The 25017-nt window shown below is 43.5% G+C and overlaps 1 protein-coding gene and 1 long non-coding RNA gene across 2 annotated transcripts in view; one reads left to right on the forward strand and one right to left on the reverse strand.

The window, feature by feature from the left end:
* The window catches only part of LOC310659326, a 192378-nt gene that overhangs the window by 84695 nt on the left and 82666 nt on the right, over positions 1-25017 (forward strand). The gene's annotated exons all lie outside the window — the stretch shown is intronic.
* Positions 3037-25017, reverse strand: part of LOC310659078 (1-phosphatidylinositol 4,5-bisphosphate phosphodiesterase zeta-1-like) — a 42303-nt gene continuing 20322 nt past the window's right edge. The window contains exons 6-13 of the mRNA XM_083402060.1: positions 23987-24139; positions 22075-22290; positions 21315-21471; positions 16146-16262; positions 12423-12595; positions 5927-6059; positions 5679-5828; positions 3037-3186 (exon numbers count right to left, since the gene is read on the reverse strand). Coding sequence (XP_083258186.1) covers positions 3089-3186; positions 5679-5828; positions 5927-6059; positions 12423-12595; positions 16146-16262; positions 21315-21471; positions 22075-22290; positions 23987-24139 — 1197 coding nt within the window. The 3' untranslated portion in view covers positions 3037-3088. The remainder of the gene's footprint in view (positions 3187-5678; positions 5829-5926; positions 6060-12422; positions 12596-16145; positions 16263-21314; positions 21472-22074; positions 22291-23986; positions 24140-25017) is intronic.

The following is a 25017-nucleotide window of genomic DNA, read 5'->3' on the forward strand; positions in this document are numbered from 1 at the left end:
CGCTACGTGTTGTGAACGTGCCTCCCGCACGGAGGTATGACCTTATTTATCTACTTGCACTGGTGTGCTTTCCAACTGCTAGGTTGGCAGGAACTGAGACAGAGTAATGGGAGCTCAACCCGTCACGGGGATTCGAACCACCAACTTTCTGATCGGCAAGCCCAAGAGGCTCAGTGGTTTAGAACACAGCGCCACCCGCATATGTAGAGGATTTTGTCAGTATTCTGAAATCCTGCCTTGTCTCTTGGTGGCCCCCTAACATTGGCCTGGGCTGCCACAGTGGAAACTACAAGAAGCAAGAATGCTGTTCAGCTCAAGTCCTGTTTTGGAGTTTCCCAGAGGCATCTGGTTGGGCACCGTGGTAGCAAGATGTTGGACTAGATGGGCCATTGGCCTGATCCAGCAGGTTCTCATGTTCTTATGCCCATTTGCTGTTAGAGCAGGGGCAACAAGCCATCTCCTTGGGGGCTGATGTGGTCCTCCAAGGAAATTTTTCCGTGTCCCAGTGAATTTGCTTGTGGCAGCAAAATAAATAAAAAAGACAGAACCCCTTCTTAGCGGGCCTGCATGTGTTGTGGGTGGGTGCATGTGAGAGGGTGGTGTGGCAATAGCCACAACTGATATGTGGCCCCTGGATGATTGGGGAGGGCTGAATGTGGCTCCTGGGCCAAAATAGCCCTGGCTTCGAAGGAAGGGTAGTGGTTGCCAGTTAGGGATTGCAGAGGGATTGCCAATCATCCATGTCTTAAGACACACCAATAAACTCAGCCAGGTTGAACAGTAGAAAACAGGACACACTGTGAAAGAAACAGAGTTCAGGACAAGAAACAGAGTTAATTCAGAGCCCTTTGCACTAACAAAGCAACCGGCATTATCTTCCCTTTTGGACAACTCTTGGAGAGAGATGCCATAAAGGATGGAGATATTAGCCTCCCACTCCACTGAATGCAATATATGAAAGGCGTAATACGAATCTATTCAAGCAAAGACCTTCATATGCTTCACAGTTCTGAAAATTTGTGATTTTAATGCTTTTTTAAAAAAAAAAACAAAAAAAGGCTATAAAACACACCCACACAAGCAATATAAGATTATCAGGGCCAAAATTCTGATTACAGCTTTGGGAGGCTGAAAAGGCAAATTACTTTCCCCTCTAAAAAGAAAGTGCATTTGGCAGCTCACTCTGGCTGTTTTTCAAACTTCCTGTCCTTAAAGCTCAATAAATATTGATCTCAGAGGCTTCTCAGTAGACTGGGTTTTTAATTTGTTCCCTTAAGGTTTACTGTAGATAAATGTAGACATTTGTTTTCCAGTAGTTCTGTAGTCTTGACTCTGCTTTTGTCTTGTTATTGCTCTATTGAGGCCGGTCATTTCAACACATGCATTCCACACAAACACAAATGCAGTAATATTTATACAAGGCTTGTGGTAAATGGATCAGATACATCACACCTGTAAATATGATGCTACGCTAATGGTAACTCACTCATGCTACCACCCAGGTGATTAATACCTTGAAAGCTAACTGAAATTTCATTTCTACCTACTTAATGCTTTTGCCATCGATTTTGTTTTATTACACAAACTATATAAAATTACTGTTTAGAAACCGAATAACAACACATATCCATCATAATGAATAGATAGGCACACCCACCCCAATTAAATTAACTTGTCTATTATTGTGTGCTGAGGAAGAAGAAGAAGAAGAAGAAGAAGAAGAGGAGGAGGAGGAGGAGGAGTTTGGATCTGATATCCTGCCTTTCACTCCCTTTAAGGAGTCTCAAAGCGGCTAACATTCTCCTTTCCCTTCCTCCCCCACAACAAACACTCTGTGGGGTGAGTGGGGCTGAGAGACTTCAAAGAAGTGTGACTGGCCCAAGGTCACCCAGCAGCTGCATGTGGAGGAGTGGAGACGCGAACCCTGTTCCCCAGATTACGAGACTACCGCTCTTAACCACTACACCACACTGGCAGGAAAACCTGCCATAGCTTGGAAACTTGAAAGAATAAAAATCCCTGACCTGATACGCTGAGGTGTCAGTCATCTTGGTAAGCTAACCAATTATCTTCCAGCAAAGGCACCCCACACTCCAATAACTAACCAGTAAATATTGAAGAACTTAAGAAGAGCCCTGCTCTTTCAAGTTGACTGCTCAGCTATAGTCCAACCTCCTGTTCTCACAGTAGCCAACCAAGATGCCCATGGGAAGCTGATAAGAATGACCTGGGCTCTTTCACGGTTTGTGAAAGCCAGCAACAGGCATTCAGAAGCAAAATGCCTCCAACACTGGAGTTCATGCAAATCATGATGAGTAGCCACTGGTAGCCTGGTCCTCTTTGAATTTGCCTGATCCTCTTTAAAGCCATCCAAGTTGGCAGCTTTCACTACATCTTCTGGGAGCTAATTCCTTAGTTTAACTCTGTTCTGGAGGTAGATCTTAGCTATTGTGGCTAGTAGCTAGCAGTGGCATGTGGTGAGTGGACTAGCGGGACTAGGCTAGTCCCCTAAATGTTCCATTGGCTCCCTCTTCCCAAAGCCTGGGAAGCTTCTGCCCAACGTAGGGAAGGAGGCACAATACACATTTGTGAGATATCAGGACCGTGTGATGTCAGATGCGCAATGTCCCACCCCCCACCCATTGCCATCGCCTCTGGCCCTATTTGTTCCCCTATGAAAAATTTAATCACACAATACTGGGTATTAATACCAATAATTTACAAAGCCTGTATTGATATTTTTCAGCGGCTACATTGCAGCTCATTCTTAAGCTCTAGATATCTCCCACTTGGACTACTGCAATGTGCTCTATGTGGGGCTACCTTTGAAGGTGGCCTGGAAACTACAACTAATCCAGAATGTAGCAGCTAGACTGGTGACTGGAAGCAGCTGCCAAGACCATATAACACCAGTCCTGAAAGATCTTCATTGGCTTTTAAAGCCATCCAAGCTGGCAGCCATCGCTTCATATTGTGGGAGCAAATTCCATAATTTAGCTACGTATGTGCTGTGTGAAGGAATCGGGTGCCTTATGCTTTGATTATGGTTGCTTTATTAAACACGCAGCTGGGAGGAGTAGTGATGACATTAACTCAGGACATGAAAGCAATACCAGATATATACGAAGAGCGAGGCGGGCTTGAGGGTCACTCCGAGCTTGGAGACCAATGGAACATGGCGGTATCCTAGAAACAAACCAAGAAGGAAGAAGATTTTTTCCCAAAAAAAATGTGCTAAATATAAAATGCACATCCAATAATATATGATGAAGGAAGAAGGAACTTAAAAAAAATACCATGCTAATTTTTTAAAAAGTAAATCCACGCATGTGATGCATACAGACCATGCTTTTAAAGCACATTGCTTCCTTTGCCCCCAAATCCCCAGTTCTGTAGTTTGTTAAGGATGGAAGGAATCGTAATCCTGGGAGGGGTAAACTACAGTTCCCAGGATTCTTGGGGAAGGGGCAGTTATGCACTTTCAATATGTTTCAAATGCATGTTGTGGTTGCAGCCATGTTCATACAATCCTTGGGGAACTACCTACGTGGAAAAGCAAGAGACCAGGTTCTTCCAGAGAGTTAATGCAGTCTGGTCAAAGAAATTGGGTATGCCCAGTGGAGATTTTGCTTTCTCTCTCTCTGCCACCCCATGGCACGCCCCATTTTCTGGCCCTGTAGATCACCGCTAGATGAGAAATGTCAGTGGAGAGCTCTGAGAGGCCTCCATGTACGGGCCTCCTACTCTGCCACACTAGAAAGGCCTCCACCCATGGACCTCCTGCTCTGCCCATGGCAGGGGTGTGGACCCTCAGCATCCTACAGCCCCTTGGCCTATGCTCTACATGGGGCTACCTTTGAAGGTGACTCAGAAACTGCAATTAATCCAGAATGCGGCAGCTAGACTGGTGACTGGGAGTGGCCGCCGAGACCATATAACACTGGTCCTGAAAGATCTACGTTGGCTCCCAGTACGTTTCCGAGCACAATTCAAAGTGTTGGTCTGACCTTTAAAGCCCTAAACTGCCTTGGTCCAGTATATCTGAAGGAGCGTCTCCACCCCTATCATTCTGCCGGGACACTGAGATCCAGCACTGAGGGCCTTCTGGCAGTTCCCTCACTGCAAGAAGTGAGGTTACAGGGAACTAGGCAGAGGGCCTTCTCGGTAGTAGCGCCTGCCCTGTGGAACGCCCTCCCAGCAGATGTCAAGGCAATAAACAACTATTTTACTTTTAAAAGACCCTGTTTAGGAAAGTTTATAATGTCTGACGTCGTATTGTTTTTTATATTTGGTTGGAAGCCACCCAGAGTGGCTGGGGAGACCCAGTCAGATGGGCAGGGTATAAATAATAAATTATTCTTATTGGCCACCCTCCCAGCAACTATGATTGCTTCTTAAGAGACTTATGTGTGCCCTGCAGAGTATTGCATAATATGGAGAACTGGCCCTCCAGTTCTCCCCAGGCCACACACGCTCTGCAGACACAGCTCCCAGTGGCCCTGTTTTCTAACCCCATTGAATGGTTGAAATGTATCTTCTGAAGGTGCCTTCTGCTTGCCTGAGTGAAGGAGAGAGAGAGAGGTGAGTGTATGGTTCTGGGGTGGGGGACATCACAAGGGCCAAAGCTGACCCTCCAGGTCTCTCCTCGGAACTCTCCCCAGCCCACACCCCTCACTGGCCCTGTTCGCCTCCCAGGTGCTTTTGCCTGGCTGCAATGTGTTCTTAAACACTCACAATGCCTCTTGCTTGTCTGAATGGACAAGGTCCATTGTAGAAACTAGCTGACCACATAAGGTCAAATTTGCATCCATGTGGCCCCTGGAAGGTTGCCCAGGAGGGAATATGGCCCTCAAGCTGAAAAATTTTCACTGCTTCTGTCATAGAAGGAAAAGTTGTTTTGATCTTGCAAAATAAAAAAAAGAAAGTTGTCTAACTATTTTGCTTCTTCGTTTCTTTTGGCACTCTTGACAGCAGAGATTTACTTTAGCTTTCCCAGAAAATCATCCTTGTATGCCATTTAAAGTAATAATCTCTCTTTATTTTGTACTGCTAACTTCATACTGGTAGATTTGAATGCATTTTTATTTGTGGTTTTCCTGTGCCTTGATATTGATAAATAGACATCTTCCACTTCCATAATAGCATTGCTAGATTTAGTCTGACAGCACATAGACTTTGTTGTCTTGTTAGAGACTAAATATTTCAAGACGGTTCATGTAGCCTGAAATACAGCTTAATAATTCTATGGATATTTCATTGGGTTGTGGATATAATATTAAACTCAAAGAAATATTTTATAAACTGATTTTATGTGGGAGTTTTTTTTAAAATAAATAAATAAATAAATATTGTAGCTACAAAACAAGTATAAACCCGTTTGATGGATTTCTATCGCACAAACTTTTAAATTCTCCTAAAATGACTATATTGATTTAAAGGCTGCCTTGGTCTATGGCTGATTTGGCTAATTTAATTCCTCTGTACAAAACTGTAATCAAGTTATTTCGCCCCAATCTAGAGCTCTGTAGCCGCTCCAGCAATAGGGCAGCTGTATCAGAACAGAGGGACCGGATGTGCAAAATTGTCTCAAACTCCACAATGAACGGGGAGACCCATGCATGCACAAATATTGTGTGTGTGTGTGCATGCTGACTCCTCCCATCCCTGCTTAATCTTACCTTTATTCAGGCTCATAACTGGCAAAGTAAATTGACCGAGGAAGTCATTTGCAGTTAGTGCCATCTGATCTTCTAAAACAAAGCGTATTAAGGCAAGATCGGGAACATTGATGTTAAACGTGAATGTTTCATTCCATCTAGGATTCAAAGCTGCAAGAAACAGGAGGGGAAATCTAGTTGTTGGACATGCGTTTTTGAACATAGCTCCGCTGGACATCTTACCCAAGTTCATGGTGTAGTAGACTTACCATTGTTCTTTATGACAGAAGTCTGCTGTTTGTTCATATCTCCAGGAACTCCATGAATCTCTATCTTGACTACAGGATCAGCCTTATTACTCTTGGATAGGTTGCTTGGTGGCAGCTGGCAACCACTGATAATCTGCATAAAGGAAATCAACCGCCAGCATGAATGAATTGCTCAAATTGCAGAGATACTGTCAGGGGTTCAGGAGCAGAGGCACAGGAAAGGGAGGAAATGGAGAGCGAGGGGGAGGAGTCCGAAGGAAATGTCAGCGATGACAGCGGTCCAAGGTCTCTGAGTCTTTCCAGTGAATCGGAGGATTCACAGAAAGGGGCTCCCATGGTCAGGGCAAGGGGAGTGCCCAGGGGGACACCTCAGGAAGAAGGGGCCAGAGGGGACTCAGAGAGCAGCAGTTGGAGATCCGGACCAGCGTCCAAACCAGAGTGCAGTAGGGGGGAGGAGTCCCAGGCATCGGGATCAGGCGGCGCGCTGCCAGCGGGAGAACATGAGGCAGGATTGACCACGCCTCCGTCGGGGAGCGAGGAAACGGTTAAGAGGAAGGTTAAACGCTGCGCGCGCGCGCCAAGTTCAAATGTACAGGAGGGCGGCACAGTTGGCAGCCCGGGTAGGGAGCCAGGTCCTAAAGCCCGCCGAAGAGAGCGGGAGGAGTCAGGGGGGTCAACGTCTGCGTCGGAAGAGTCCAGGAAGGAGGGGACCCCGGGGGGTAGCAGGACCCAGAGGAGAAAGGAGAGAAGGAAGAGGTGGAGTAAGGTTAGAGTCTTAAACTGGTGTACAGGGGGCGGAGATTCAGATGGAGCTTCGCCGGTCTAAAACCTAGACGTAGAGCTGGGGCGCTGCCGCTTGGAAATGGAAACTGTACTTCAATAAAGACTTTTGTACATTAATACCGGCTAGCGTTGGTCCTCTGTGAGCTGGGACCAGGAGCCAGCTCTGACAGATACGTTCCCACAAGAATCCACTTTGAGACTTCTCCTTTCACTGTTGGAAGATCTGAAGTGGCGCTGGTTCCGCTGGAGATGCTGAACTCAAGGTGTCTGCTTGTCCGCCCACTCCCGTTTTTCTGTCTACACATGTTCACCCCACACACTTAAAGAGAACTAGTGTGGAATGGCGGCGCACTCTGTGTCATCTGAATAAAAGATGACATGCTCCAGGCTGCTAGGGCTTTGGGGGTGACCACCAGGGCTAGGCGTCCCCCCACAAAAAAACCCCATGGGTGAGTGGGTACTCCAGGGTTTGCCAATCAGAAGGTCAGCGGTTCGAATCCCCGCGGTGGGGTGAACTCCCGTTGCTTGGTCCCAGCTCCTGCCCACCTAGCAGTTCGAAAGCACATCAAAGTGCAGGTAGATAAATAGGTACTGCTCCAGCGGGAAGGTAAACAGCGTTTCCGTGCACTGCTCTGGTTCACCAGAAGCAGCTTAGTCATGCTGGCCACGTGACCCAGAAGCTGTCTGCAGACAAATGCTGACTCCCTCGGCCTATAGAGTGAGATGAGCACGCAACCCCAGAGTCATCTGCGACAGGACCTAACAGTCAGGGGTACCTTTACCTTTTACTGCGCTGAAATTGATTCACTCTACCTTTTTCTGTTTTTGCTCTTGTTGCAGCAACAACATGGGATTGTATCCAGGTAAGAATTACTCAGAATAACTCTAAGTAGGTCTACTCTAAGTAGGACGAGCATGGGAGACAACCCATCATTATTATTTTATAACAACAATATTGCTAGTGTGAGGGTAGACAGCCCCAGCATCAAAAGATGGAGGGCACTCTCTGAATTTCTGAATTTACAAATTTCACATGATACAACCCCAGCCAACATGGCCAATGCTCAGAAGTGATGGGAGTTGTAGTCCAGCAACCTCTGGACTGCAAACTGCGAAATTTTGCAGTCCAATTCAACCCTGGGATGAGAGCTTTGAAAATGCCACATAAATAAATACTACAGCACTCCACGGTGTCATCCTCTTTAAGTCTCTTGAGATTTTCAGAATTACAACCATTAGCCCTACTAAGAAGATTGCTATAGCATGGATCCCTATATAGCGTTCAATCTTTCTCCTACTGTCAACAACAGGAGTCATCCATTAACTGCTGTGGAAGGAGGAAAAACATCCATAAGTATATATGATTTAAATGCTTTAGAAAAGATTCACTTTACCATAAACATAAAAATAAGATGTTATAAAATCAGCAGAACACAGAGTCGTCCAGGACCAATACTGTATAACACAAACTGCATAGACATAGACCCCCATAGTGCTTGGGTGATACCTATATCTCAAACACTTTCTTGGTTCATATGATTCACTAACTTTCAAATTATACTTTGGAGAACTTCGGGAGTTTCTCAGAAGCTTGTCAGGGGTTTCTTAATCAGATGGATCATAATGGCAGATAAGATTTCCTGACAGAAAGCTTTCATTACCAAAACCTCAAAGTTTTTTTGTTTTTTAAAAACAAAACTACGATGCAATAATTCATTAATCCAATGAAGCTGAATGTTGGAAAATTCAGCATAGATAAAAGGAAGTGCTTTTTCACAGTGTATAGTTAAACTGTGAAACTCAATCCCACAGGAAATTGGTTGGCTTTTAAAAAGGGTTAGACAAATTCATGGAGGACAAGGCTATTGATGTCTATCTTCTACTTCTACTTGTCAGGTGTATTATACCTCTTAATGCATTAGGGTTGTCCTGACTTTGAATATGGAGCTTCTTTTTCACCAATACTCTTTGATAGACCAATTCTCCACAAATTAGTCCAACCTCTTCTTACAAATCTCCAAGGAAGGAAAGTCCACCGCCTCCCGTGGAAGACTGTTCCACTGCTGAATCCTTCTTACTGTCAGAAAGTTCTTCCCGCTATTTACTCAGAATCTCCTTTCTTGTAACTTGAATTCCTCTGGAGCAGGAGAAAACAAGCTTGCTTCATCCTCCATGTGACAGCCCTTGAGATGTTTGAAGATGGCTATCACATCTTCTCTTTACCCAGGCTAAACATACCAATTCCCTCAACTATTCCTTATGAAGGAGGGAGAAAAATATCTGGCCTTGTTTAACATGCATTTTTTTTAAAAAAAGTGAACAAAATCTTTGTTAAAGGTTGGCAAGATGGGAAGAGAATGCTTATTCTGTAGCCAGACCAACCCCTTCCCCCCCAAAAAAAAACCACACACACTGTACACCGCTGGTATTTAATAACCTGTCAAATGTCTTTGATAACTATTTGCAGCTTGCTGGCCACAGAATTTATAGTATTTGAGGTATTTTCAACAACAAGCATAGGAGAGTACCAGGAAATATTACAGATAATAAATCAAACCTGTTTGATTTATTTTTGTTCAAACAGGCAATTTTCCAGAACCATCTCTGTACATGAATATCACAGCTTGCCCTGAAAGGTTTAATTCAATTTGCCTCTCTCTATTTTCAACATGCTACGGTAATGTTCTAAATTGCAGCTGAAGAATGACCTAGGTGTACTGAGAACGAGATCCTTGTAAATAACAGTATTTAATGAGGCTGCCTTGTAAGCAGAATGCCAGAATTTTTGGAAAGTTCAGTTTCGTTCTTGGATGCTGCAAATTAGATTTAATCCCAGTCCAGGGATATATTGTAGCTAGGGGGCTAGAGAGGGTAAACTGTAACTATAACCCCTGCATTCCTAGCCCTATTGAATTCAGTGGGACTTACTTCAGAGTTGGGATCTAATAAGGTATCATTTTCCATGCTGCTCTGTGTTCTTTGCATGCAGAATTGTTTCTGTTCTGCTGCAGTTGATCTTCTGCCAAAAACTACATTATTTGTCTCGCTATCCATGGTGGCAAAATTTACATAAGTTACCTAATTAATTAGTTATGTTGTGATGATGTTATTCCACCCCCTTCATTTCCATGCAAAGGAAACACAAAACCAATGGGGGGAACATAAGTAATTATGTATCATTTACAGACTGGCAGCAAAAACAGCAGCTAATTCCAATTGTACTTGCTGAATTGATTTCTCTTCCAGACATGGGATAAGTAAGTGAACAATGGCCATTTCTGCTCCTGTTTCTGAATTCTCTGGCATCCCTAGTATTGAGTAGGCATGATTAGGGTTGCCTCCAGGAAGGGTTTCCCAGTTCAGAACTGCCCTACTGGATCAGACCAAAGACCCATCTAGCATTCTGCTTCCAAACACGGCCAACTGCATGTTTCTGTGAAGATCACAAGTTGGCCGTGAAGTGAGTGCTGGGTCATGGGCAAGTCTGGAGAAATTTAGGAGCTGGGAAATGAGAGGCTGGAGTAAAAATTAAGAAACAACAGGGAAGTGGGCCAAAGACAGGAGACCAAAGAATTATCAGGATGCAAGAGAAAGAATTCTGAAGGCAGGGATCCAGATGAAGAGGGAAAATACAAGATACAGGTAGTGCTCAGGCAGATCTTGTTGCTCTAGCAAGATTTAGCTTGAGAAAAGAGGCTCTCTAAACTCTCTTCTGTCCAGAAAGATCTAGCGATCAGTTTGGGTGAGCAGAGTCAATCCAGAAGGTCAATCTGAGATGGTTGCCAACTGAAGTTCAACAGTTCACCACATGGGGCAGCCACATGGATTCCAGCAGTTCCTGGCATTGTGCCACCATCACCTTTTTTTGGTTTCAGTCTCTGGTATGAAAATGTACACACCCTGAACATAAAGTCTGTCCTTCTGAATATGGAGCCCCCATTTAGCTCTCATGATTAAGGCTGCTCCTAAAATTATTGCATTCTTCTTAGTTCAAAGTATGCTGATTAAATCCATGGGTTGTATTACTCCTATTACTATTACTCCTACTCACGAATATACCCATTGAATGGATACAACTAACTAAGGTCTATTAATTTCAGTGTGTCTGTTCTGAGCATGGATGGAAGGATCTGTCAATTCTGGTTTTCCCCATTTGTCACTGTACCAGTCTTACATTCAGTTCTCAACATTTCTACAGCAATCTGGGGAAATTTGTCTGCTTTTTTCTCCCTGTAAACACAGTTTTGTATGCAGTTTTGCAAGCAATTTCCCCTAATATGGTGCGTTTTGTATGTTATTCTCCCTAATGTGTTTATTTTCATGCACATTCTCCCCAAATATATGAATTCTGTACACATTGTCTGATTGCACAACTACACTGCAAATTGAGATAAGTGGAAATTTTGAGGAATAGGTTTGCATCTTGAGGTAGGACTGGGAAAGTCTCCTGTCTGAAACTCTGGATGCTATCAGTGCAGATCTTGCATAGGGAACCTGTGGCCTTCCAAATGTTGCTGGCCTACAACTGCCATCAACCTTGATGAACTAGGGCCATAGGCGCCAACTTCAGGGGGCCCTGGGGGGCAGGGCACCTATTAAAAACCCTGTGGGTTCATGGCCCCATCCTTGCCACCACTGAACCGCTGACTGCCCACCACTGAACAGGACTGAGCCAATGGGGAAGTCCACTGTGAGCTGTCCAGGGTGCTGATCACTTCTTAGAAAGATGCATTGCACTGCCCTAGCTGGTTGGATTTGAAAGGACTTAACCATGCTTGGCTAGACTTACGCAGCTTCCCTCACCAGGGCAGGGTAGGGATTTTACCTGTGAGCACATGGGCCAAGAGTCACCAGAGATGTTAAACCAATAATGTTAAACCAATAATGAATTTGGGATATTGTCTTTTTTTAAAAAAAAAAAAAGAGCTTAGGAGAAGTAAGGTAAAGGTAAAAGGTAAAGGACCCATGTACGGTTAAGTCTAGTCAAAGGCGACTATGGGGTTGTGGCGCTCATCTCACTTTTAGGCCGAGGGAGCTTGTATTTGTCCACAGACAGCTTTCCAGGTCATGTGACCAGCATGACTAAACCGCTTCTGGCACAACAGGACACTGTGATGGAAACCAGAGCGCACGGAAACACCATTTACCTTCCCGCTGCAGTGGTACCCATTTATCTGCTTGCTCTGGTGTGCTTTCTTTTATTATTATCTTTTATTAATAATAGTATTTTTATTAAAGTTTTATAATTACAAATATCATGTACCATAATCCAATCCTACCTTTACAATCCCCACCCTCCCCCTGGTGTCCCTCATTTTCCTCCTCTGGTTTGTTGCATTGTTTGTTGTATTCTACATGTATATATACTATTAAATGTTGTTACATTGTCATCCTCCATTTTGAAATTCAATAAAGTTGTGAAAGTTTATTCAAATCTTGACATTGAGTACATTTCTTTTTGTTATTTCTGCAAATATCTTGTAAAAAAAATTCCCATTCCTTTTTAAAGTCACTGTTGTCTTTTTCGCTCTGGTATGCTTTCGAACTGCCAGGTGGGCAGAAGCTGGGACAGAGCAATGGGAGCTCACCCCATCTCATAGATTCAAACTGCTAACCTTCCGATCAGCAAGCCCAAGAAGCTCAGTGGTTTATAAAACATAACATAAGTATCATATATGAATGATAAGTAAAAGGTGGAATGAAACCTTCTTACCCTTACTGTAAGTGTAAGTGCTCTGAATTTCATGTTTACGTCATGTGGGTTGTAGTCTGTGTCTCTCTTTCTCAGGAATTCTGGTTTTAAGATGTAACCAGAGCCACCATTGTCCAAATACTTTCCATTCAGTAGATCCATCTGTACTCCGGGTGTCTGGAAGTTTAAGGCCACTGCAAGTGGGGGAAGAGATATTTTCAGTTGCATACAAGGTATTGTGTGAGCAGTTGTAGTTTTTAAATGCAACTGAAGTAATGACTGATTTTCAGAAATATTTCCCCCCTTCACACACACACACACACACACACACACACACACCAGGATCTGATGAAACACACACATACAGAGACATTGAAAAAACAAATGGGAGTGATGAAACTGCAAGGGCTGGGCCTCTGAATTTCTGGTGCATGCAATGATCACATACCCCAACACTTGCACATTTTGCTCTATGCACCTATATCAGCACGTGCTTGTAGCCTCTTTGCCTGGCAGCTTAGATGTGGGACTCTGGCTCCTGTGCACATCTCATGGGGATCGTGAGATAACACACCTCCCCAGGCTTTAAAATGCAGTTCAGAAAACCTCTTGATGGTTTCATAATCTATCCTATGCAACTGCTCCATGGGACACAGAGCTAGGGAAAACTTCCTAGAGGCTAGAAGGGTGTTTCCATGTGTATCCAGAGCACTGTGGGAGTTGCTGTAAGTGCATGTTTTTGTCAATAAAGAATTAACTATCAGATGTGTACCTTCCTTGGCTGGGGGTGTCTAGGGCAGAACTGGGTGGAGCAACAATTCTAAATTTTATCTTTGTACAGCAGCCTAGTTTCTACACATGCAGATAGCTCAGTTGGTTAGAGCATGTTGCTGATAATGCCAAAGTTGCAGGTTTGATCCCTGTCTGGGACAGCTGCATATTCCTGCATTGAAGGGTGTTGGAGTAGATTAGCCTCAGATGAACCCTACAATTCTATGAGCCTATGATTCCTCTCTAACCTCCATCCAGAGAACCAAGAGTCATTATCAGTATTCAAAGGCCTGTTCCTGCAAGGCACTTGGAGTGTGAAGCAGGGCTGGGGTAGGGTGGGGTCTGGGGAGGGTTTTGAGGACCAGATAATGAAGGACCATATTTGGCCCCTGGGCATGAGGTTACCCATCCCTGTCCATTAGTTTGGCAGCCACTGCAGAAAGAGCATTCCTAGCTGTGCCACCTGGACTAGGTAACACCTTAAGTCGGAAGATTGACCCTTTCAAATGGGATTTAAAGACCTGTTGTGCTCAAAAGGTGCACAGAAGCAGCCTTGAATCAAGTTAAACCATTTGTCCATCTAGCCTAGTACTGTCCATTTTTTTCTCCCCACGGCAGTCCAATATCTTAAGCAGAGAAAGCTATTTCCCATTGCCTCCTATAAGAACCTTTTAGCTGGAGATGCCAAAGTTAGAACCTAAAGATTTTCTGTCTGTTTAGACAATCTTCTGATCTTTAATTTGCCTAATTGATTTCATCTAGATTTACTGACTGCTGTTTAGCTTCTCTCTGCTTGGCATTCTTTTTGGTAGTTTTATTGTTCTGCTTAGCTTGTGTTTCGTTTCATTGGGTGTTCTGTTGCTGGAGAACACTTCAAAGCGAGGTCATGAATTAAATAAAACTAGATAGGTAAGGTAGATATTTCCACCACAACCTCCTCATCTATCCTGTAAATCAGCCTTCACTAACCTGACGCTCTCCAGCTGTTTTGGATTGCAACTCATTTCAACCTCAGCCAGCATGACCATGCAGGCTGAAGCTGATGGGAGTTCAAGTTGAAAACATCTGGTGGGCACCAGGTGGGTAAAACTTTCATCTGTTAGGCATTTAAATGGAACAGAGATTATAATAAATATAGGTGACAGTTTGATAAGGAAGCTTGTAGACCTTAAGGCTGCAGTCTTGTTGCAGTTTTGCTTGGGAGGAAGATCACATCTATGCTATGCATTTAAAGAACACTTAACACACATGGCTTCCTCCAATAATCCCAGGAACTGTTGTTTATCCCCTCACAGAGCTACTATTGCCAAACATCTTAAAGACCTACAGTTTCCATGGGGTTGTTTTTCCAGCCATGTGCTTCAATTGTGTTTTAGACAGCAGGTGTAGATGCAGCCAAAGTCTCATTGAGCTTGATGGAACATACTTCCAACTCAACATACATGCATAGCGTCAACATTCACAAGGGACTGACTCACTCTCTCTCTCTCTCTCTCTCTCTCTCTCTCTCTCTCTCTGAGACTGTATTGCTATTCCCATCATACAAATCTGATGATTGGCAGCATGCGGACAAGCTCAAAATAGTTATATCTCAAAGGGCAAAACTCTTTGGTTCAGAACCTTTTTAATTTCATAGAAATAAAGTCACTCCTTCCGCATGTCACCCATTCAGTTCTGGGTGCTGCGGTGACATTTACAAATCATCCAATTTCCTGCAGTCCAGGCTGCCTGAGTCCTGAGTGGCACTCAATAAATGATCCTTTCATGCCAGGAAACTGTCCACTGCCAACAATGCACCCAGTCAAAGCTTTTAGAGGCAAGGAGTTAATATCACCAAACAGATCACTTTATCTTTTGTTATGCATTACACACATGCCATTAAAGAGGAGCGAAAAATGAAAGCAATGAGCAGGAAGAGATGTAATTAGTATTTTTGTTCTTCCCCCCAACTGCCGCAGGATGAAACAAAGTACATGGCTTCATATAATGAATTTGTTGTTACATTTCCCATTGCAATGACAAACAAGTTAAGACATAAACATTAGGCAGTGTGCTACAGGAAGAGGACTTAGACATCTGTTTAGGAGGCCAGCACAGCATATTTTTGAGCATGAGGGATTGCAATTTTGACTCGGCCATATGTCCGCTATCATCAAGGCTGCATTCAGGTCAGGGCTGGGGAACCTTCCACTCTCCATAAATTATTGGACTACAACTCCCATCAGGCCCAGCCAGCATGATGATGGCAGTTGCAGTCCACCACATCTCCGCCTCTTTCCAGCCTCCTCTTTCAAGCAGATTGGATGCTTTCATTTCTGATTTTAAAACGTGTACAGCCTTCCATGACATCCAAATGGAGGCAACTGCCCTTTGTTTAAAATATGGTTAATGAGTAATGCTCATATCATGGCTTCAGAACCTGGCTTGTGCTGGAACCATTGTTTACACAAACCATGGTTTCCTGAGTTCAAATGTCACAGGGAACTGTGGTTAGTCTGTTACAAAAAGATACTTTGCACATCCCCCAGTGCACAAAGAGAGGAGGAGGAGGACCACATGATTCACGCTGCCCCGACTCTCCACTATGGTTCTCCATTACATCTCAGACTGGCCAATGTGTTTGATGCTTCTTTGCTTTACTGTCTCCAGGTGTGTAGAATCTTTGGCTCTCCCAATGCTGCTGAAATATCACTCTCATCAACTCTGGCCATTGGCTACACTTTCTGGAGCTGATCAGAGTTCTAGTTTAGCAATATCTGAAGGGACATAAGTTCCACACACCTACCTTAACCTTATTGCCCTCCTCAGCCCTCTGGCCTGTGACTGCAACCCAAAAGCACTCTAGATTCCAATATATGTCAGCCCCCAACCCGCTTTCATCCATGTGAGACATTATCAAATCTATATATCTAAACCTATTTTGGTGTTTCATGCATGCAAACACATCACATAAAATTAGATGGAAAAGCCTACCCATTTGGCACCCAACGTTCCAGAATTCTTGTGGATCATAATTTGAAGAGTCTGTCCTGGTTCCTTTGGGGTAGATTCTTGTAATGAAGTTTGTTGTGTGTGCAATGAAGTCAGGAGCTGCAAAGAGGGATGGTGCACATATTTTATTAAAAAGTACAAAATTTTAATATTTCAAAGGTAAGATAATTTGATGTGTGTTTGTGGCAAAGTCACCATGCAATATTCATGCCCACAATGCTTCGCAATATTTCCTTACATCTCTTCTATGAACTCATATTCAAAAGTAACATTTAAAAAAAAAAAAACATAAACCTAGCCAGACAGGGACACTGGAAATCAACATAACCATGAACCAGTTATAGATGACAGGATATCAAGGATTCTAACACTGGAAGAAATCTCAACTCTGATTATATATATATATATATAGGCTGTAGTCCATATGGTCACAGGGAGAACATGTAAAAATGTGCCTGTTGTTCAAAACAAACAAGGAGAAAGCATATGTTCAAGCGAAGGTTCAGTTCTATTGATTTCAAAAGGGAGGGTAAGTATCCACTAAACTCTCTCCCACTGGAAATGATGTGATTTATTATTGTTTATTTTATTCATTTATCACTGCATTTATCTCCCACTTTTCCTCCAAGGAGCTCAAGGTTATCCCCCTCACCATTTTATCCTCACAACAATACTGTGAGAGGACGGTGAGGCATTCCTGCTCCTTCCAGCTCTCATCTCCTGCAGCCCGACTTATGATGTAACTTCCTGGGACTCCAGCTGCTGCCATGATGGCAACCAAGCAACCCACCAGGGTGCTCCCCTGTGCAGAAGTGTGCACTTCTGCGTTCTAGTCACCAGCATAGCTCTATTCTGGAAGAAGTCATGAGAGCCACAGAAATGGACTAGAATGTGAACAGAGTGTCTGTACCCCATAAATGGACATAAATCTTGTGATCAGGAATCACAAGACAGAGAAACCAGTAGGAGAACACTTCAATCTCCCAGGACATTCTATACAAGATCTCAAAGTAGCTGTCTTATTACAAAAGAATTTCAGAAATAGACTGGAAAGAGAAGTTGCTGAATTGCAACTTATTACCAAACTTAAAACCATGGAGAGACCTGGTCTGAATAGAGACATTGGATTCTTATCTCATTATACATGATATAGCTATTTTTAGCCATCTCGCCCCTTGATTTTTTCTGTAAGACCAGTTGCAGTCGTTAACAGTCGTCAACAGGCTTACCACACCTATCAGCCAATCACCCATTCCCACCACCCCTCTGAGTAATACCCCTCCCCACCCTTTCACTATATATAAGGGTCTGGTGACTTCTGTTTCAGTGTATCCAAAGAAGTGTGCATGCACACAAAAGCTCATACCAATAACAAACTTATTTGGTCTCTAAGGTGATACTGGAAGGAATTTTTTTATTTTGTTTTGACTACGGCAGACCAACACGGCTACCTACCTGTAACTGTACCCCATAGAGAGCTCTCTCACTACAGGCATAGCTATAGGAAAGTGAGGCCTACAATTGGCCAGAAATATATTCCTTACTGAAGAAGGCTCTTGCCTTTCTTCCTGCTGCTTTGCACTTTGCAGCATGCATTGAAGTGGATACAGCGAGTATCTCATCAGATCAATGTGGGCAAGAGCCCAGACACCCCTGTGAGTGCCCTTTCCGTTTGGTCAACCTTAGCTGGAATCCAACATGGCGGCAACAGCTTGGCCGTGAACCACCTGGGATGGCCTCGCAACCCACCTGTGGGTCCCGGCCCACTGGCTGAAGATCTATAATGTAAACCTTTCAACCACCAGACTATTAGAGAAATGAACTAAGGATAAATTCTGAATGCCATTATAGCTCCCACTCCACAAAACAAATGTTGTGATTATGCAAACTGCAGGAGGCCCAATTTGCATCATTTATTCCAGTTCGGGGGAGGGGTTGTTTAAGTGGGTGATTTGAGAAGCCCCAAGAATCGTAATTTTTGCTACAATTTCTAGGCAATCCATCTCTCTCTGCTTCTGGTGCTGTGCTATGTTTCAGCCAGGAACTCTTGATATGAAATGGGAATCCCTATGCGATGCAGCAGCAACCAACATACGAGCCTGTGCTATTTTTTGTACTCATTTGAAATATTTATAACCTGCGCTTCTGATTAAAAGCCTCCAAGGTGGCTTGCAACAACCACTAAATAAATCCTGCACAATATTAAAATGAAAAGGATACAATTATTTCAAATGGCAACAGCAGAAGTTATGAGTATAAATGAAGCAGGAAACAGGGGTGGGCAGATGAGTCCGTTTCACATATATTTATTATTTACAAGTCTTTTCCATCCAGTTCCGGCCTCAATCAAAGAGTGTTTAGAAATGTGTGTTTTGTTAGGAAAGGCATCCCAGAATATATATACATTCCAGAATATACAGTGGTACCTCTGGTTGCGAATGGGATCCATTCCAGAGGCCCGTCCGCAACATGAAAAGAGCGCAACCCGCAGCGGTGCGTCTGCACACGCACGTGTTGCGATTCACTGCTTTTGCGCATGTGTGTGATGTCATTTTGCACTTCTGCGCATGTGCGAGCAGCGAAACCCGGAAGTAACCCTTTCCAGTACTTCTGGGTCACCGCGGGACAAAACCTGAAAGAACGTAACATGAAGCGGACGTAACATGAGGTAAAGGTAAAGGTAAAGGTACCCCTGCCCGTACGGGCCAGTCGTGTCCGACTCTAGGGTTGTGCGCCCATCTCACTTAAGAGGCCAGGGGCCAGCACTGTCCGGAGACACTTCCGGGTCACGTGGCCAGCGTGACGAAGCTGCTCTGGCGAGCCAGCACCAGCGCAGCACACGGAAATGCTGTTTACCTTCCCGCTTTTAAAGCGGTACCTATTTATCTACTTGCACTTAGCGGTGCTTTCGAACTGCTAGGTGGGCAGGAGCTGGGACTGAAAGACGGGAGCTCACCCCGCCGCGGGGATTCGACCCGCCAACCATGGGATCGGCAAGTCCTAGGCACTGAGGTTTTACCCACAGCGCCACCCGCGTCCCACAGGGCCACCCGCGTCCCATGAGGTATGACTGTATATATAAAAAGAACATATACTGGGTTGTTTTCTTAAAAAAAATGTTTATGGGTACTCTCATTTTCCTACTCATATTGAAATACTGCCCCTCAATGAAGCCAAACTTAGATTCACAAAATGTTTAGGGTATGCGTACCCCTGCGTCCTACCAGAAAAAAGCACTCTGTGTGTGCGTGGGGGGGGGGGAGTCAGAGATAGAGATAGAGATATTCTTGCCCACACCCCTTACCATAAATGTCCCAGGGCAGGTTAAAACAAAGTAGTATAGAATTATAACAATAGATTTTAAAACTTTACAGTTATAAAACGGGGGTGGGGACGTTCTAAATGTGAAAGAACAGTATACATTCAATAAAAAGGGATTTGACCAGAAAACAAAAATGCTTTGATTGCCAGAGGCCAAGGTAAAAGGTGCATCTTAACTCAAAAGCTGTATAATGGAGACAGAAACTCAACACACTCTGGCAGAGGGGAAGTTCCACAATTTAGGTGGAAATTTAGGTGCAAATCTTCATGCAGATTTTTAAAATCCCTACTTGAACATTTGCACTTAAAGGCATATTCCCAAAAGCTTTCTCTCACAAAAATAAGCATTTCTATGTAGGTTTTTTATACTTTTTTTTTTTTTTTTTTTTGAGATGACAAGTTCACCCCAAGCTTCAAAGAAGTGTAAAATCAAGAGGGTGAGCTGCAAGGTTCTTATCTTCATTTTAGTTCAGGAAGTGCAGAACAAGTCAGGTCATATCAGAATTCACAAAGATCAAAATCCTCAAGCGCAGTCCCTGGCGGTGAAACAGATAGTCCTCCAAGTACATGAGCAACCAACATCAACCCAATGTCTGAAGGACAGCAAGGTTAGCAGCCTCTGAGGATGTTCCAGGATGTTAACACCATGGGGAATGAATGACCTGTCGCCTTCTGCCTAATCTCAGAAGGTGGGGAGAGGCATCCTTAGAATGATCTCTGAAGCAGATCTTATAATAAGGCTGAGCTTCTGTGGGAGAAGGCAATTCCTCCAATAGCCCTAAGTTTCTGGAGATGGTAGTACCCAGATAATGGGTCGTGTTATTTTGCTCATTATAGAGAGATCCACACAAAGAGTTAATCACTCCATTATTTCTGTCTCAGCTGGGGTACCCAGCTAATTATTACAATGACTTTTCTCCTTGCAGATCAATATAAGCTGCTGACAGCAGGAAGAAGAAAAAACCTGCAAAATTCATAGCAACCTCCATTAAAATAAGGGCTGCCAAAGTGCCCAGAGTTTTAAATTGTATCATTTTAAAATTCTAATTGATTTTAGTAATTTTACCCACTCAGTAGTGTTTATACTTGTATATATTTCTATTATGCTTATATCGGGAAGCAAATGACTGGTGTCTCAGTTGAGTTTGGTAATTTTCCCTGCTTAGTTGTTCACATATGTGTGCATTTTATGTTTTGTGCAGATTGCAAAGGCCAGTGGCTGAAACAAATAAATATCTATTTATTTAGAGTTTTATTCCATAGACAGCACTTCGACTTCTTTGCAGAAGCAAACAGTAAACCAGTAAAGACCTCTTGATTGGATTTGGCTCTCGATGCAACAGAGTACGGCAAAGATCAGTAATACCACAAAGATGCAATCTTATGCTCACCTATCTGGAGGTAAATCCCACTGAATGACGTCTACAAGAGGGTCCTTAGGACTGATTCTCTTGCATGTTGCAAGTTTAAGCCTACTTACTTGGAAATAAGTTCCGGTAAAATCAGTATGACTTATTCGCAAGCACAGAGGCTTACAATCTGGTTGCAAAGGGCATTCTGGAAACTGCGCTGAGTATGAAACACATTGGGGTATTATTATTATTATTATTATTATTGCTTTTTCCCCACTGGGACTCAATGGGCATCCATCTAGTCCCGTTGAAGTTAATGGACATGACTAACTCAAGAGTCATTAATTTCAAGAAGTCTACTCTAAGTGGGACTTAGTTAAATACCATTCTGTATTGTGCCATGCATAAAGTTTAGTTCTTCCAATAGTTTAAAGAAGCAAATAGCAGCAAGTGTTGATTTTAGAATCTTGTAAATTACCTCTCTTGCTTATAAGTTTTTGTCCTTTCACCTCCCCGATGGAATTATTTTGATAAAACTTCTGCTTCTCCTTTGAATCTTCAAAGCTGACAAAAGACCGGGAAGCTGTGTATATCACAAGTTCTGACAGCAACATGGCGACTTTAACCTTATGAGTCTGTGAATAAAAAGTTTTAAAGCATTACAGCCTTGCAAAGTGAGAAATATGAGGTGATTCTCTCCTGGGGCTTTTGTATAACTGAATAGCTAAGATGTCCTGTTCATTGAACACCAACCATCAGTTAATAGTCACTGAGACAGGCAACATGGCTTCTGCTTTTGCAAAAATCTGGTGTGCTGGAGGTTAAGGATAGAGGAATCTATCAACTTCAGTTCTCTTCCTTTCTCATTTTCCCAGTCTTAAATTTTGTTCCCCACATTTTTACAAGCAATTTGCGATAAAAAAAACCCTCTGATTAATACATTTTGTGTATATCTTTGACTAATATGCACATTTTTACAAGCAATTTGCACTAATGCAATGCATTTTAATGTTGTTTTCACTGCTGCACACATGTTTAATGCACATTTCCCTCAATATATGCATTTTAGTACACAGTGTTTGCTTAGAAAACTGCACTGCAGAAATCCGAGAAGTGTGCATTTCAAAGGATAGCTGGCTTTCTGTTCGTGTTTTGGTTCAAGAAGTGTGAATTAGCGACTTTCTCACTGAAATGCAAACAAAATCTAACTCCCCACCTCTAACTGAAGGTATATTTACCTTCTTGTCCTTCTTATCCTTTTTGGGTGCTGACGCCAATCGAGCAAGCGGCTTCTTGATCAACTGTGCTTTAGGGTCTTCATCACCGTCATCCTCTGACTCCATGACCTCCTCGAGCTCTGCTATTTGGCCCAAGCATCTCTGGCCCCGGCGTTGCAGGGTTTCTTCCAGAGTTCCGACTTTCTTGTTTTTTATCAAGATTTTGAATTTCAGTTGCTGCGGGAAGAAATTTGAGGGCACTCAGCACAGTAAACCACACAACTGTACAGGAACAAAAGCCATTTTTGTTCAGATGTCCACTCTGGGGAAACATTATGCAAACCAGACCAGCAGACACCATGAAAAGGAAACCATGGCTATCCACTCCACTCCTCTTTCAAACCCCAGAAGCCATTCATTTGTTCACATCCAAGTCATCGACCAACATTATATCATGGAGATTTGACTTGCATGTAGGGATTAGCTTTTGGGCTAATGAAAAGGAAACCGTGGTTATCCATTCCACCCCTTCCTGAAAATTAAAGAAAGAAGCTGCACTATAACCACTGCTTGTGGTGAGCCCCACCCTTGAGACTTGTTGGATAAATTCTCCTTCTCCTAGAGAAGCCTGGCATTTCTCCACCCACAATCTGAGTGCAATTTTATAATTGTTGTTGTTGTTGTTGTTGTTATTTATTTATTTATTTATTTATTTATTTATTTATACCCCGCCCATCTGGCTGGGCTTCCCCAGCCACTCTGGGCGGCTTCCAAAAAAATATTAAAATACTATAATACATCAAACATTAAAAGCTTCCCTAAAGAGGGCTGCCTTCAGACATCTGTCTTCTAAAAGTCTGGTAGTTGTTGTTCTCTTTGACATCTGGTGGGAGGGCGTTCCACAGGGAATTTTGAGAAGCATATAGCTCTAGGAAGCAAGCAAGGGAGCCATAGTTATGAGTCAGTTTACACAAGTGTGGTCCTTTCTTCAAGACTGCAGCACCGTGCATATGTGTGAAGAAACTCAGGCAGCACAATTCAAGTGTTGCACACCAACACTGCATGTAGGCTCATGTTGTCATCTCAAGGACAGTGTGTTGTTCCTGAGATATCAGCATGGCTTGTCTATAGCTTGGAATGTCTCATATCTGACTATTTGTTTTACCTGGAAAACAATTATATTTGAATTTGTTTGAAGAAGGGGGTGGGCAATGTGTAGCCTATACAGGAAGCAGTCTATCAATCAATGCAACACAGGCTCCTCTGCCCTCTCATACTTGCAATATTTATATCCTTCCAAGAAGCTAAAGATGGCATAAGTGGTTCTTCCCCTTCCCCATTTTTATCCTCACATCTAGCCTGTGAATTAGGCTAGGCTGGGAAATTGTGACCATCACAAGGCCATCCCTCATCTTCATGGCCAGATGAGGATCTGATCCTGGGTCTCCTCAGTCTAATCCATGGTGGCTAACCTGTGACACCCCAGATGTTGATAAATCCCAACCACTAGACATGCTGGCTGGGACTGATGGGAGCTGCAGTCTTCCAACATCTGGAGGGCCATGGCTTCCCAATCCCTTGTCTAACCACTGTACCACACTACTTCATTTCACTCACAGTTTTAAAGGCTCCGGAATGAGCTATGGTGAGAGGAGGGGTGGAAGTGGAAGAATGGGCTGGAACAAGAGTAATATTGATCACAAGCCCTATGAGCACCATCTCATTTCCCCCTCCCCAATCTCATTTTTTATGACGAAGATATTCCAAACTCTGAATAATCATTATGCTGCAAATGTGCACAACAGTTGCAGAGCTTGCACACAAACACACACAAACTGACACACAACAAAACACCCCAAAACGCCATATTTTACAATAATAATAATAATAATAATAATAATGATGATGTTGGGTTTGGGGGGTGGGATGTTACCTCTGGAGAGGGTAGTTCAGATGGCATGCTGTCATCCAGTGTTGAAGTACAGAGGGTATCCCTGAGAATGTCTAGCAAATGGCCAGCCATCTTCTCCTGTTGTGGAGCGCTGCAGTGATTCTCCAAAGATAGTGTAAGGGGATAATCTGATGCCTGAAAATTTAACATAAAGACTGTTGGTATCCCTCCCCTTTTTGAAACTGAGGAAGTCCATTAACAGAAGAATCCAAACCTCAACCCACGTAAGCTCAAGGGTAGTTGAATGTGTCATGGGCATCCCACCACCCAGAACTGCCTGGCTGTTTTGACCTCTACCAGTGGGGAGAATCCACAACTGTCATAGGAAAAGTGGGGGTGGAAGGAAGCTACTGCTGGCAATGGTCAGTGTAAACCCTAAACGCGGTGTTTCGGGGTAAGTTAGGAGCAGATCTGAGCTAGCCAAGGATCCTCTAGATCAGTCTTTCTCAACCTTTGGGTCCCCAGATGTTGTTGAACTACAACTCCCATCACCCCTAGCTAGCAAGGCCAGAGCTCAGGGATGATGGGAGTTGTAGTCCAACAACATCTGGGGACCCACAGGTTGAGAATCGCTGCTCTAGATACTAAACCATTGGCAAATTGTTGCTACTTCAGCCTTTCTTCAACACTGCCGTTGCCACTGGTGGTGCAAGCAGCAGGAATACAGCTGCACTTTCTCACTGCTGCTCACCAGGGGTAAGGATTGATCCCTGATTCACTTTTCTGAGGGGAAAATACATGCTCAGTTGCAGATAATGACCAGGAGCAAAGCTGAACTATAGAATTTGCTCCCACAGGAGCTAGTGATGGCCACCAACCTAGAAGGCTTCAGAAGATGGTTAGACCAATTCATGGAGGAGAGGTCTATCAATGGCTAGTAGTCATGATAGCAATGCTTCTGGAAACCAGTTACTGGAAACCACTGGAAGGGAGAGTGCTTGTGTGCTTGAATCCTGCTTGTGGGTTTCCCACAGGCATCTGGTTGGCCACTGTGAGAACAAGATGCTGGACTT

The sequence above is a fragment of the Podarcis tiliguerta genome (assembly GCF_965153285.1).
Source record: "Podarcis tiliguerta genome assembly, chromosome: 10".
Classification (NCBI taxonomy): domain Eukaryota; kingdom Metazoa; phylum Chordata; class Lepidosauria; order Squamata; family Lacertidae; genus Podarcis; species Podarcis tiliguerta.